This window comes from Branchiostoma floridae, chromosome 7 (genome assembly GCF_000003815.2).
Source record: "Branchiostoma floridae strain S238N-H82 chromosome 7, Bfl_VNyyK, whole genome shotgun sequence".
Classification (NCBI taxonomy): domain Eukaryota; kingdom Metazoa; phylum Chordata; class Leptocardii; order Amphioxiformes; family Branchiostomatidae; genus Branchiostoma; species Branchiostoma floridae.
In genome coordinates, this window is record NC_049985.1 from 8,609,645 (window position 1) to 8,625,968 (window position 16,324).

The window sequence follows — 16,324 nt, forward strand, 5'->3', positions numbered from 1 at the left end:
CTGCTGGAATGGGCTGACGAGCGCGCGGCAGGCAGAGCTACGTTCACGTTCCACTTACAGACGCGTCATGAATACGTAATGACACGTTTCGGGCGCCGCTCGTGTAACAGCGGGCAGACAAAACAAACCATCAAAACAACTAGTTAGAGCAGAACTCAACATTTCATCTTGACCATCACCATGGATATCATGACGTCGATATTAGGAAAAATCCGGTGTCTTGTGGTTGTCTATTGTGATATAGTTTCACATGTATAAACATGTGCAGCTGGTGATGCGGGCGGCGCCAATGTTATCCTATCAAATCACCATAACATGGGTCCGTAGACAAAGTTTAAAGCACAAATATTATGATACTTAAGCTCCAATGAACAATAATATTTGTTACCGCAAAGCGATGTATCTCGTATCTTCACACTTTCATTGCGTAGAAATTGCAATATGAGTCTGCTAGTAACATTAGATCTAAATTGGCTTCCTCTGGCCTTACTTATCACATGACTAGTACTTGTAAGAAAGAAGGGAAGCAGTCAGGCGATGCACGTATGTCTTTTAAGGCCACAGTAAGTAAATTTTATGGATGACATCCACGCGCTCATTTTAGATATGAAAAAAAAAGAATATCGGAAAATGACGAAAAATGACCCAATTGAGCAAATTTGTTGTGTTGTAGCCTAATGATTGTACTTGGTAACTTGTAGACGTGACACTATCTTGTTTGCGATGACTGTAGTGGTTGGATTCTTGTAAAGGTGCCACCAATATGGAAGCCGCGAATGTTACCAACTTTGTAAGTGATACCAATCTACCATACTAGTGTCACTTTTACTACACCACTGCAGTTCTTTAATACAGGAATGAATGCCTTGTTAGCTTTGATATCATGATTTGTCACTTTAATTCTTGTTACAACGTTAGTGTTGTCTATTCCAAAATTGTAGCGAACTTATTTTAGGCATCTTGTTTCTTTCGCCCCATCTCATTATTTTTGCAGTCTGCAGAGGATGTCATCCATAAATTTACTTGCTGTGGCCTAAGTTAAAAAACAACAACATAAAACCCTGATATTGCATTCACTGTTAACCCAGTGCGACAACAAATGCAGGACACACCGCAAACCAATCAAAGACACGCAAGGTAACGGTTACTCCAGCAACTACATAGATTCTGGAAAAGGCCCAACTGTCTCCAACTGAGTTTGAGATCCAGTTGCTTGAGTAAATGTTATCTGATTGCTTGAGTGATCTGTCCAGTTGCGTGAGTTATTGATATCTTGCGTATCTTCTTACCTGAATGTCTAACCTTCAGCTACTAAACAGACATTGTGTCGTTCCCTTCATTTCAACATTATGCCCATCACGTTCCCATGACGTCACTCCGTACATACCTCCAAGGATGTACTGTATCTTACCCGAACCTTAAGACAGAGAATCCTCTTCAATTTTTTCCGTCATAGCAGGTCGCAGTCTGCAATATTACACAGCCAGACCCTATGATGTGTTCAGCACAGTCTTGCCTGTTATCCCTGTTAGCGCTTTGGGGCATATGTATTACCTTCAGCAGGTTATATTTTGGTAGCGTTTGCATGTACAAGAAGGTCAAACTCCTATTTTGACCTCCTTGGTATGTACGACGTATATATGCGTGTTTGTGAAATAGCAGAATAGCTCAAGAAGCCATTGATGGATTGTCATGCAATTTTACGAGTGGTTTTACGAGTAGGTCTTATGAAAGAAATGATTTAGAGTTCCCCCTCCCCTGTCTGATTTATTTGGTACTGCAGCAGAACTTCCAGTTTTGATATCATGTGTTGTGGACAAGCTATGGCCATGATTTTTCAATGTCAGTTTATTTAGTTGTGTTCATTTCAGGAAGGATATTTAGACTGTGAACGTCTGTTCATGGAGCCGTATCGGTTGACGACACCAGTGCTGCCGGCCAACCAACCAGTCTGGCAAGCCTGACAAAATAGATGCCCTTCAAGAAGCTCGTTTATTTCCCAGATGTGTGTTCACGTCACATGAATAGTGTTGTTTTCGCTCCTGTTTGACAGCCGCCAGAGCGCCCTTCCTGTAGGGCTCGCTAACCGGCCTCTTCATGACAGCACGGGCTTCTCTCGGGCTCAGGGAAATCTCAAGCAACCAGCACAAAGTACAAAATATCACCACTATTTATTCAGATGTTTTTAAGCTATGCTGACCTAAGTATATTTGGAAACACATACATACGCAAGTTCATGCCCAAATTGATCGCTATAGTAAGTGTAATTCAGACTTCCAGCAATGGAATTATTTTATTATTATTTTACATTTATTTTTGTCCTTGTTAACTAATGATTGATGCCATGACTTTGAACATAACAGTATCAAAATCTCACTCATGGAAAAATCTTACTTGCCCGATCGGGCAAGTGAGGTCGGATATGCTCTTGCCCGATCGGCCTTTCACTTGCCAGGGACACTCACCATGATTTTTTTTACATGTTCTTGACTGAGCTATACTGACCTAGCATGTCTGAAAACAGCAGAGGCAGTTGCCAAAATTTATCGATATAGAAAGTCTGGGGTTTTATTGACACAAAGGACTCGCAGGCGATGTGCAGTACGTGGTGAACAAGTATGGTAGTGTGGAATAAACCTCAAAGTATATACTTACAAGTCAAAGGAGTGAGATAAGGAAAAGCTTATATGTATAGATACGTAGTTATATATATATACGTATGCAGGGTGAAATTACCGAATTGTTGTATTTTACTTTGTTTCGAATTCTGCTTTTAACTGTGCACTAGTGAGATATACCACAGCGCATATAACTGTAAGCGGTCTGTAACCTGTAACAGAACGGTACGTCTGAAGACAGATAATTGGCAGGTGACGTTGTCACGTCTGGAAATGTGATGCACAATATTTACACATTCTTTCGCAGACTGGTTATATCCTGGTCCCTTTCTACTTCAAGAGGATGAGCACTAATCCCTGTTTCTTATTGCAGAGCGAAGCTTAAAATCAACTAGTTCAACTTAAGTTACTACTATCTAATGGCATTTGATCATTAAAATAACAAATGGTTTATTACCGCTATAACACATTTGAAGTAATAGTTAAGGTGTGGGCGGAGCTACTTTATGTGGATTTGGTACAGCCCCGCCCTCCTAAGGATTTTGTTTGCAGCCCGAAAGCGACTTAAGCTTAGGGCACAACCCGCCTTACGTGCAATTTGTCCGTAGGTTTTTTTTTTTGAGGCCACGTCCGCCACGTATTTCTGAAAACGTGGAAACGACTGGCAAGAACATGGAGGGAGTACGTCAACACAGCGACACAAAGTTTTGCCTGCATGTAAAGTCTGCGTGCTCCAAAATCCGTGGGATTCCCTACGAGTTCGTACGGAGGCGGCACTTACCACTTACGCGGATCCCAAAAGATTGTCCACGTTTTGGCACGTAGACAGCACGTACAGTCAAACCTGCCCAAGACGACCACCCGGGGGACCGAGAAAAATCGGTCGATTTGGACAGGTGGTCGCTGAGAAGAGTATCGACTCAAAACATGCCCGATGTAAAGTATAAATGGTTTCCGTTGTGTTTAATGGCAAATAGCGAGCACACTGCACGCACACAAAGAAGCGAGGTATTAACTGTCAAATACAACACGCACACTGTAAATTGTAAATTCAAAATTATTCTGTAAATTCAAAAATATTATTCTAAACATAACTTCGTAATGGCAGTCAAAATACGACGCAAAATGGCCGATTTCGACACAAAATCGCGCTAGATATCATAAAAAATCGATGAAAACCTCAATTTTGAAAATGATGCGGTCGTTATGGGTCCTAATTTGGGCCGGTCGCGGTCGCGTTGGCCAGGTGGTCGTTGAGAAAAGGTCGCTTAATGCTTACGTCCATGGGAAAAAAAATCGGGACCGAAAAAATGCGGTCGAAATGGCCAGGTGGTCGCTGAGAAGAGGTGGTCGCTCGGGCAGGTTTGACTGTATTTGCACGTACGGCGGGTTGTGCCCTTATCTTTAGAAGGCTTCTCCCGCTGTTTAGACCAGACGACTGTCTGGTACGTAGGTGTGATGAGTTTTGAATAAAGTGAAATCATCTCGCTTGTTCAGACAGTTGAAGACTAGAGAAACGTTTGTCGTGAACCGTGAGTGGTGAGCCTTCACTTTATTTAGAACTCATCACACCTACGTACCAGACAGTCGTCTGGTCTCGAACAGCGGGAGAAGCCTTCCAACTTGCCTCAAAGCGGTGATACAACCCTTTGTTCTTTTAATATAAGTTTATTGAAACTCTTGGCCGTGGGCTAATTGCAGGTTACATGAGAAATTCAAACAGTGCAAAGAACAATGATAACGTTACAAGTGTCTACTCTAGTCTAAAAGCTAATTCTAGATCCTGGGTTATTGGGTTCGACTTCTTTTTCAGAGACAGTGGAAGACGAAAGATGACATCTTTTCTATATCATGTGTGGGTTTTGTGATGTTAGAAATTATATAGAAGGAGAACTGTTTTCTTTTTGTCAGTGATTGTGATCAATGGTCAAGACAACAACACGGAGTGACGAACCCCTTTGTTCCCTCCATGATGCAAATTTAAAGCCCCTCGGTGATCATGAAACAAGGTAACTTGGTCGGGCAAGTGGGGTATGACATGCGCTTGCCCGATCAGCACTTTCACTTGCCTGGGATCCAGACTGGTGGAATTTTCCAACGTTAACCTTGTCCTATTATCCATATAGTTTCATTGTCTTGTTGAATATTTTAATTCCCATGTTGTACAAGTGGCGGCGAGAATATGACTCGTCGATAACTAAAGTCCTCTGCCACTCTGTCTTTTGTCTGATATCTTGCAAATGAAAAAAAAAAGTGTATTCTTCTGTACCCAAAACACGATCCAAGTCAAATTAACGGTACATATATGCAGCACATGTTCGGCGACTATCACCCATAAACACTGTACACGGAAAACGATTATCAGTGCATGTAATGCTGTGCATGGAAAGTCCTTTAATAACGCTATTAAATACTGGGTGTATCGCGCTTATCAACATTCACAAGGGAGGTGAAATACATCGTTTGTGTGAAATGAACCTCTTTGCCTTTAGAAAATTGTTAACGGATCCGTTACCCTTTACTTTTGCGTTTCCGTTTTACCCTTTTTCCGTTTGGAAAAGTTACATGTGGTGTGGCAGCTGAATGAAGCTGTGCTTGATAAAATGGATCCGGAGGTTCTTTTTGTGTGGTTGAACAGTATCAGATGAAGGATGTTGGGTGGGTTAGCTTATGTAGGTAGGTGGGCATCGGAGTGAGGGCAAACAATAGTCGACTGTGCGGTACGAGTATGTACAGCCAGGTCTACCTTTCTAGGCCGTGCCTGTTGCCTACCAGTACCTATACCTCCTGGTTGTTGGGAAAGGGGCAAGTTTAGTATGAAGAGTTAGATTTGCATCCAGGTTCGTCTGTCACCGAGAGATAGGGCAACACTTGCCGACCCTAGCCTATTAGAGATATATGATATGTAACTTTCGTTAAGCGAGAATCAATGGGCCGCCCCACGGCTAGTGACAAACTATTGTGGAAAAATTGCGAAAATTTCGCCTTTTTTTCTCAATGCGGTTACAAATGCACTGACGTATGACGCACTGGTAGATTGCTGAAAGAAAACTTTATTGGAAAAGTGAACTTAGGCACAATGATTGAGATGTATCAAAAGAGAATTGCAGTGATCGCGCCTAGCTATGGCTGGCTAGACGGCATCTCTTGATTCATGTTTCTAAAACAGCTAGCTAGACGGCACCGCTGGTTTCATGTTTCAGACAGCGGCTAGCTAGACGGCACCACTGGTTTCACGTTTCAGCTATGGTTAGCTAGACGGCACCACTGGTTTCAAGTTTGAGACAGCGGTTAGCTAGACGGCACCACTGGTTTCAAGTTTCAGACAGCGGCTAGCTAGACGGCACCACTGGTTTCACGTTTCAGCTATGGCTAGCTAGCTATAGACGGCACCACTGGTTTCATGTTTAAGACAGCGCTTAGCTAGACGGCACCACTGGTTTCAAGTTTGAGACAGCGGCTAGCTAGACGGCACCACTGGTTTCACGTTTCAGCTATGGCTAGCTAGCTATAGACGGCACCACTGGTTTCATGTTTCAGACAGCGGTTAGCTAGACGGCGCCACTGGCTTCAAGTTTCAGACAGCGGCTAGCTAGACGGCACCACTGGTTTCACGTTTCAGCTATGGCTAGCTAGCTATAGACGGCACCACTGGTTTCATGTTTTAGACAGCGGTTAGCTAGACGGCACCACTGGTTTCATGTTTCAGACAGCGGTTAGCTAGACGGCACCACTGGTTTCACGTCTCAGCTATGGCTAGCTAGCTATAGACGGCACCACTGGTTTCATGTTCCAGACAGCGGTTAGCTAGACGGCACCACTGGTTTCATGTTTCAGCTATGGCTAGCTTGACGGCACCACTGGTTTAATTTTTCAGCCTTTGCAAGCGAGGCAGCAACTCAGCCTATCTGGTGTCACATTTCAGGCTGTGATTAGTGGGACTTACTGAACCATTTGACAGGCAGTTTGGTGGATGATTATTGCTTGCTCGTCCATTATGCTGAACTTTGCCTGGAGGTAGAATAAAAGGATTTATCTGCACTATTACTCATGTATGGCTGACAGTATGTTAATTCTAAGGTCCTTATCTTTTGTTTTCCAGACGCAAACAAATGTAGTATTTCTAATCGGAGTCGTACTGTGTCACAAATGATCAGTGTGCTATTGTAGGAATGACTTCAATATTATAAAAGTTGCCGTGCTAACGTCGCTCTGACTTTAGCAGGGGTGCTATGCCAAGATGTAATTTCTTCTGCAGAGTCGCTGTACCATTGCAATCAATGTGACATTAATCGTATCATTATATTTGCTGAATATGGTGAAAGGATCGGGCTATCTTCGCACTAATGCATATGTTTGAAGAACCTGAAAGGCGCATGGGGATCTTGTTGCGCCGCGGCGCCATATAATCGTACTTTTAATTTCCTCTTTCATTGAACTTCCCTGTTACACAACCAAAATTCCCGGAAAGCTTTCTTCACGGCATCGCACGTCTCTCCTACTCTGATAGACGTTAAAAGCCGGGACCGGATGATTAATAACCCCAGGTAGCTGCTTCCTGGAACACGATCTCGGCTTGGCGCTGGTAATACCTCACCTACAGGCCCTGGCCCGAACGTTTGTAGCACAGGGCAGGAAAATAACTGTTGGGGTCGGGGCATGATTACTTTCACCAGAAGGTTATGTTTTCGGTAGCGTTCATTTTTTTCTTTCTCTCTCTCTGGACTGGAACATTGCTCCTAACTTGCATAATATATGAGAAAATAGCACACTGTAAATGCATTTAAGTTCGCGGGGATTTGATTTCCTCGGTAGCGGAAAAAGGACTTTTCGCGGTGGTTTTAAGTTCGTGTTCTGCATTTACATTTATTGCAGTAACTCCACTGAGGAATTCCATGCATTTAACGTTACAAAGTCATGTGGATATCGCGTGTGAAAAAAGGTTGAATAGCCTTCTTTTGAATTGAGACTTTCATACTTCGGACAGCCTCTGTTATTAGGGCTGAGAAGATGATAAACAAGTACTGTAACACAATTTATTAAGATCAGGGCCACATTTGCACAATAACAAAAACCTTGATGATTTGTCAGTTGTGAAGGTTTACATGATTTGGCGAAAGGATAAGGTCGTGGAGCTCTCTTTTTTTTCTTACTTTGCCTTCTATTGTCGTTCTGCATACAGCACCCTCGACCCCATGTGATAAGATAAAATGCACATAAATTTGTTGCCTGTTATACTGCAGTACTGGTCGGACAAGGTAAGTGTCGCTGTGAGACCGCTCACAATCCTGTTGCAGCTTTGTGTCAGCCATAACCCCCTGCTGAAGAGTGGTGTTGTCCATTGCCCCATGACCTGGTCTTTATATAAAGTCAAGATGGAAACCCTCAGGGGCAGACGAGTAACTCTGCCACATGCGAACCGAACCTTCTACAGCCTACCCACCGCACTGCCGACTGCACACACCAGGATGACGACCGAGGATCGAGAGAAACTCATGAAATACGTGGACGAAAGTTTAATCGGGCGGGACCGGGTGTTTGCCGGTCCGTTCGGCCCACGCCGAGGTACCGGCACGTTGACGTTGTGGTCTCTGGAGGGGTATTTTTGTCACATTTCCCACGAAATTTTCTGTGTTATACTTTTTTCAATGTGACCATATTCTTTTCTTTCACATTACAGTTACCTACTGTGACTACACTGCTTCTGGAAGGTGAGAGCTTTTTAAAATCACATCAAGGATATTGATTGATTGATATGTGCGCGTGTGTGTGTGTGTGTGTGTGTGTGTTTGCATGGTTTTGTGTACCATTTGTGTAGGGGGTGTGTTGGCTCACCTACATCGTGCTAGCGCTGGAGCCGAAGCATAAGCCCCAAGTTATAGTCTGGCTTGCAGAGATACAAATTAGTGGCTTGGGGATGTCAAATCTTCACAGAAACTTCTTGTAGGGGGCCATATGTAACTAGTGGTTCAACTTGAAGTTGTAGCTGGATGCCTGATACAAGCCATCTTGATTAAGCGAACAAAGTAAAAAAGTAACGTTATGTCTCATAGTCATACGCCTCAAGAAAAAAAAAAAACATAGCTACACAAGATCGCTTACGTCAACCATCCAGCTGTACAGAGGCTGCATGTACGTCAGGCATCGAGCTATGTCTTTTTTCTTGAGGCGTAGCGAGCAATTTAGCCATTCACCTTTATAATCAAATCTGGCCTGCTCTAATTCAACACTAAGCATTGTCAGTAAACTACGCACAGGGCATGTTTAGTTGATTTAATTATTCGTAACACATTGTTCACACAATCATAGAATTTATTCTCAAGCACACACATACTCACTGTCTGGTTTAGCATTATTGACATTTCTCTAGTGGAAAGCCAGATTGCCCCAAAGTCACAACAAAATGTCTTGTTGTTTGCAGCCTATTTTTACCAGGCAATTTACCTATGATTATGAATACATGAATACACCAGGACGATCAATTGACTCCTTTTTACAACTCTTAACCATTGTCAGCCCTTCTGAATGTACAGTTAAACATTTTTGGTTCTCCTAAAATCTAACGTGTTTATCCTTCCCCTCAAAAAATATTTCACAATCAGGGATTGAAATACTTTATTTTGCTACATGCAAACTTGCAAGTTGGCAAGAATTTTACGTGCAATTTGAAAAGTTTACATGCAAAATACAACTAGTCTATACTGCCATGTTCTAGCTAGCATCCATCATTTGGCGGAATTTTGCTGCTCTGGACGGATAATGATTTTTCCTATTCTGTTACTTTTGAAAATTTGACGGACAAAAATCGGCACATGAAAATTCAGACAGAACTTGAAATTTTGGAAAGATATCCACATAATCAGCATGTAAGTTTGCAGCAAAGCCAAATTTGATTATTTATAACACCTACTGACGACTGGTGACAATCCTTGTAAGACAAACAACGAGGCACCATGGCCTCAGTATTTCTACTATAGGCCAGGCATTTTCAACATGCAAGATTGCAAGTTCAGAATATTTTTACATGCAAATCTAAAAAATTACATGCAAATTGCAAGTTAACTACCGGTATGTGTATTTCGAACCCTGACAATAAGGTCGCTATTTGAAAGGTTCATCACCTTTGGCAATGTGGAACAGCAAAAGTAAGGGTAATATATACTAGTGACTTGATAGGTAAAGGTGTTACATGTTGCAACCCAACCAGGGCCACTTTTATTTGTTGTGGTTGCATACCTACATGTTTACTACCAATGAAGTCCCTCATAAATTTCTCCAGGTTGTTTGGGTGACAATAACCTGGATACCAGACCCTTAGCTTGATCTTAATATCTATCGTGCTGGGTCTAACTCAGTTGGCCTGTGTAGGCCCTGGAAATAGTCTGGCATCCAGGCTAGGGGGACAAAATAGACGTGAAAATTTGCCTTCAGACTCATCTCTATGATGTAGGAGTCAGCCTGTCTGGCAGGTTGAGATTTGTCCATTCCTTGATGTCGGCCTGTAGGTTTTTCTTTGTTGCCTCTGTCGTCACCCTCCTTCCAGAGACTGCCCTCCAGGATTGTCTTACTAGTTAGACAGGCTGTGGTGGTGTCACCTGGCTTAACCACTGGAGCTTGGGTCTCTTGACTTTTGCCACAGTGGTTCCTGGGGCCATCGCTGCTTGGTACTTTTCCCCTCACATGATTCATGTATGTGGTCAGGGACCCGTGGGTACTGGTAGAAAATTCAGGTCCAGGTCCGGTTCAGGTCCTGAGAGATGATCAGGCCCAGGGTCAAACCTGAACCTGGACTTGATTGTCTGTGGAAACTTGTGAATTTGCAATATTCAGACCAATGGTCCATTTCGCTATAGAGGACTCTGTTTGGTGGAGTATTCAAGTTCCAAAATCCTATCTTCATGTAAACAAGGCTAACTGCCTCTGTACGTTTGACTGTAGAAATGACTACTAGTATATTTTTACTCTAAATGAAAGAAGACTCTAATCTACTTAGCTATGTTATTTTCTTGGACTGGTAAACACCAAAATGTGTGGAAGCCTGGCAATAAAGATGTAGTGTGTTCATATTCAAATTGGTCCAAATTTTTCAGACCAGGCCAAGAAGAAAAAAACAGTTTTGGAGCAGTATGATGTAAGGTCCCCACCCCTATAGGTGATGCATACTGCATGGTAGTTTTAGCATGCATTTCACTTCGAATTCCTGGATTTTTCTGCTCCATCTCTTCCAACAGCATCCAAGTATTACAGCCATATACACTGACTGGGATTTGGATGTCTGGCAAATCTGATGTTGATGTTTTCCAATGAAACCTTGTTTGTGTAATGACTTATGTGATATTGATTTTTTGGACCATACAATTCAATTTGTTGGGTCACAGATTTTTTAAAGCAAAAATGTTGCGATCGGACATCATAAATGCAATGGGCAGGGAGGAAAACTTGAATATGTCCATGTCCACTGCATAAACCTGAGTACACCAAAACACACACCTGCAGGCTTTATGTTCATGATGTTTTTCCAGTTAAGAATATCTTTTTTTTTATTTATAAAAAAATCTGTGAACCAAGAAATTTAACTGGTGTATTGATTTGGAAAGAGATAACATTTGTCAACTACTCAAGACTGAATACCGGATGCCCCTTTCTGCATGTGTGTTGCATTTTGCCCAGATTCATGAACCCTGGGTGGTGTGGGGTTCAAGTTTATTTTTCTTCCTTACGTCATAACCTTGAAGTTGCTATGACGTAAACTTGTTAGGTAGTGACCACTGAGTTTAAGAAAACACTACAGAAGAGATTTGTTTGACATACTACAAGTTTGCCACATGTGCACTGAAAAGGACCATCCATTATTTTCGATTGCCTGGAATTCTGCCAAAGCCCAAAGATATAGGACTTTCCCCATATAAAATGTGTGTTATTTGGGTAGAAAAGACTACCAGTTGAAATTGATCATGCTGACAACAACCTTACTTGTATAATCAATGAAAAAACATAAAAGAAGAAATTTTGAAAAAGCTCTGAATTTTTCACAGTGGTAAGCACTTCAGTCTCCAAACTATAGTTCAAGTTCTTGTACTATGGCTCCCACATGGAGTCTGTTTTTCCTCCAATTAGAATTTTTTGTAGACATTTCTGATAGAAGCTAAGGTGAAGTTTGTGTTTTGATGTCTGCCCAGCAGAGCCGTCCTGTCGACCCATGCTGGCTAGCTGGTCCAGAGCCAGATAGAATTTCCTGACTTGAACTTTTGCAGGCTTCCTGTGGTTTGGTAAATGGGAAATATATTTACCTTTGCCAATGGCAACCAGCCCCAGTAGACCTTTTGCTTGCGTGGACAGGGCAGCATGGGGAATTCCTGGTGCACTGCTGTTGGTATTTAGTGCTTGAAGTTGCTCCCTAGCCTTGAACTTAATGCCCGGCCTGTTGTTTCTGGAAGTGATTTGGTCACATGAAGGAAAGGTGTCTAATTGTTGAAGGAAAAACAGGGATGATATCTGAATTCTTGACGTCACTCGATGACATCAATGCCTTCTTTTTGGTACGCTGGCAGGAAGTCGCAGTGACGCCAGTCCTGAGTCCCAGGTGATTAAGGCAGTGAACTTGACAGGAATGTTAGATACTGGGACACGGGGGAAACAAACAGTTACTGTAGTCAAGCCTGGCCTGCCAACCACCTGCAGGGTTGCAACAAGTTGTAAAAAATTCACTGGCTCTATAGGGCAAGTACATGGTCATTTCCAATGGCCTTAAACAACTGGCCTGAAATTTAGATGACATATTTCTCTGAAAAATAGGACAGAACACCTTAAGTCCCAGTGATTGATAAAACCAAACACAAAGCACTGTATTTACCAAGATAAGGGTATTTGAGGATTTGTAAATTTTGCAATATCTGAACGATGGTGTAGGGCAACCAGAAAATCATTGAGAAGGGTATCCACTGGCTTGGTCAGCACTTTCACCTGCCTGGGGCAATCGGTCAAATGAACTTGTCCCACCCTAATCAACCAGTGCAGCCCACCATGCTCAGTCGTGACATAGGCCACATTAGAACAGTCCCATCCAATCTGTACATGTACTTAATTAAAGAACCTCTGCTAACCTCTTATCTATCAGCAACCACCATTTTTAGTTCCCATGAGACATTAATGCTTCAATCAACAAGCAAAATTGGTGATGTTTCATACACAAGACAAAATCAGTAATTTTGTGCAAAAGTCAAATGGAACCAGTTGGGGTTTTGACATCAAATAAAATGGAAATCACTTTTTTTTGCCATTTGTCTTATGTTATGGCTACAGGTATTTAATGCCCAGCCTTACTTTTGTAACACAAGCCAGGCCTGATGTTTGTATCCCCTTGATAGCAAGATATTATGACATGACGAAAGGTATCGAAAAAATGTTCACAAAGAACAGGGAGGAATGTCTCCAGTGCCTTTGGTGTGGTCAAGGCCAAAAGAGACATATGGACTATGTCTGAGGCCTGACACTGTGAGTCTTGTTCTTAACCATGTCTTAGGTCTAAGTCTTTGCTCTAAATAAGAAGCTTAGTGGAAGATTGGTACACATACTGGGCGATCATATGCCCTAAGCAGCAAAGACCCACCCAAATGCATGATCACATATGAACACTGATTTTTCTTGCATGATGCAGTGTTAGTAGATAGTGGTCTGAGCAAGGAGCTTTCATCAGACCTTGGCCTGAGTAAACACATGTAGATGAATGTAGAGGAAATTGCAAAATATAGTGGACAGATCTGTCTCGCTGTCTCCGGCTTAAAATTTTTTCCATCCCACTCATTGTTTAGGGGCTCATGGTATGTGAAATCTGTCACTTTACATTTTCATCAATTTTGAGCGATGAAGATCGGACTTTTGGGACAGACTGAGTGAAACTATTTTCCATTCCAACAAACAAATTTCTGTCCTGGAATGGAAGGACAGGTCCTGGAGATTCTGTATGTGGAATACATGCAAAATACCTATCATACATTTATTTGTAGGGTCATCTTCTCAGCTATATTGTTTGTTGACTACATCACATGTAAGTTGTCAGAGTTGTATACAATAAATAAACTACTAGACATATAAATAAATAGACTGAGGTCACCTGACTTGTATTTCACTAAATTTTCAGCCACCTGGCCATTGTGGTCACTTTTTGATGGTCCCTTTTTGGATTTTTCTTTGACTAAAGCTCTAAGAATTGATTTGTAGCAGTCAACTGTCCCAAGCGGTCATGGTCATTGTCAGCACCATTCAGTCCCACTGACATTGCCCTGGCGCTTGGCCACTGCTTCTGTCCCAATTGGCTGTAACACTAAAGCCAAGGTGCACTCTCACTGCATGTGCGTCAAGCTTGTGTCACTGCGGGGTTTGTTCACTGCGTCACTGTTTTGTTACTTTCTCCAATTTTTTTATAATTTAGATATTGCGTAATGCGGAAGAATATGACTTAGAAGACGACAAAATACACACAAAGTAAGAAAATTAGTTCTTTATCTCTGAAATTCGGTGTGTGCCTTTTGAATCCCGCAGTGACGCAAGCGTGACACAACTGCAGTGAGAGTGCACCTTAACCTTTGATTTTCACTCTGGATTAACAAAACTATTAGCCTCTGCTTCAACCAAACAAGTGTTTTCAGACATTTTTGCACACCAGTTGCAAACATATTCAAATATATGATTTCAAGATACATGTACAGAGATCGTATGATTCATCCATACTCTGTTGCTGCTCAAAAGAAGTAACATTAATGTAATTTTTTCAACAAGTTGCCCCGAAATCTATGCATGCAACATTTGTAACTAACTGCAAACTGGTTGTGCATGTACACTGGTCACCTTGCGTTATACATCTTTTAATGAGGTCTTTAGATGTCAATTGGTGTCATAATGAGGCCTGGATTCCGGGCTGGGGGCCAGTTGGATCTCCTCCAGGCCTGGCTGGCCTTGAGTCTAATGGGGACAGTGTATAGCCTTGAAGGAAATATGCCTGACCCGAAGAATGTACACTGACAGGAGCCTGCTGATTAGTTCTGGGGTCATTGCAACAATGGACGCTTAGAAAGTGTGCCCTTGTACTGAGATAACCCCTCCTCAAACTGTGTCAGAAGGACAGGCTTACATATGCTCCCCCCCTCAACTGTACATGTGTCCTATGGACAAGATGGGCAAGAAAAAGAATCCAAATGTATACACCAAAAGGGTCTTTTCCTCACGCCTAGCACAAAGATGTATGTGTAAGCTGTTGTAGATTTCCTTAAATCATCTCCAGCTATTGATATAGAAAATGTAGGTATGACGAAAGTGAAAGCTCGTTTGTTGCTGACGAAATCAGGTGTTAAATTGTCGGCTGCCTACGTAATGTTTCATAGTTATACTTATAGATAAGATCTGTAAGACTTGAAAGCCTTGATTCAACATAAAAAATACACTTGCGTCACGACCCTGCAATGGTCAGGCAAGCTCTGGCTGAAAGTGTGCCCTTGTACTGAGATAACCCCTCCTCTAACTGTGTCAGAACAAGCTCCCCCTCAGTTGTGTCCCATGGACAAGATAGAAAGGTCTCAGAACTCTCATTCTTGTATTACGTAATATTTCGTAGTTATACATAAGATCTGTAAGACGTGAGAGCCTGCATTCAACATGAAGAATACACTTGCGTCACATGATGGTCAGGCGAGCTCTGGTTGATATTCGTCACTGCTGTGGGCTAATTGCATACAAAGGACAGGAAGGCCTTTTGAAGGCATTGGACTATAAATCATCTACTGTAATTTCTGTAAGAAACTGCACACTATGAAAACCTTTTACGTTTGAAGCCAATGGCCAATGTACACTACACTACAAGTACCCCAACATCTATTCATAATTATGAAAGATAAAGGTAGCCTCATACTAGTAGCCTTTTTAAGGCCATAAGGTCATGATGAGTGTTATCCATCCCGGCTAGGTTAGGAAGCCATGCAATCCCTCTTCTTCCACTGCCTTTCACCTCCTGTACTGAAGTCAGGTACCCATTTTTACACCTGGGTGGAGTAAGGAAGGTCATGTCAAGATGTCTTGACACAATATCTAAGCCAGGAACTCGTGACCCCACTCTGCCATTTGATGCCACACGATGGACTCACAGGGTAAATCTCAAGAAAAGTCACTGCAACAATGGATGCTTAGAAAGTCTGCCCTTGTACTGAGATAACCCCCCCTCAAACTGTGTCAGAAGGACAAGCTTACATATGCTCCCCCCCCCCCCCCTCAACTGTGTCTCTTGGACTAGATTGGCGAGGAAAGGTCTCATTCTTGTATCATTCTGAATCCGAATGTATAGATCTACATTAAAACTAAAAGAGTCTTTTCTTCCGGGAACAAAACTGTGTGTTTAAAGCTGTCATAGATTTCCTTTAATCATTTCCAGCTAATCATTTCCAGCTAATCTATGTATGATGAAAGTGAAAGCTTGTTTGTTGCTGATGAAATCAGGTATACGTATAATTGTCGGTTGCCTACATACTTAGACCTGTAAGACCATATAAGACCTGTAAGACCTGAGAGCCTGCATTCAACATAGAAAATATACTTGTGCCACGACCCTACACTGATCAGGCGAGCTCTGGCTGATAGTCGTCACTGTTATGGGGTAATTGCATAGAAAGGACAGGCACAGACCATTAAACGTCACTAGACTATAAATTATATACACG

At 42.2% G+C, this 16,324-nt stretch overlaps 1 protein-coding gene across 1 annotated transcript in view; it reads left to right on the plus strand.

Annotated features, from left to right (window-relative positions):
- Window positions 1-7,959: 7,959 nt before the first annotated feature.
- LOC118419425 overlaps window positions 7,960-16,324 on the plus strand; it is a 25,357-nt gene continuing 16,992 nt past the window's right edge. The window contains exons 1-2 of the mRNA XM_035825793.1: window positions 7,960-8,183; window positions 8,299-8,329. Coding sequence (XP_035681686.1) covers window positions 7,967-8,183; window positions 8,299-8,329 — 248 coding nt within the window. The 5' untranslated portion in view covers window positions 7,960-7,966. The remainder of the gene's footprint in view (window positions 8,184-8,298; window positions 8,330-16,324) is intronic.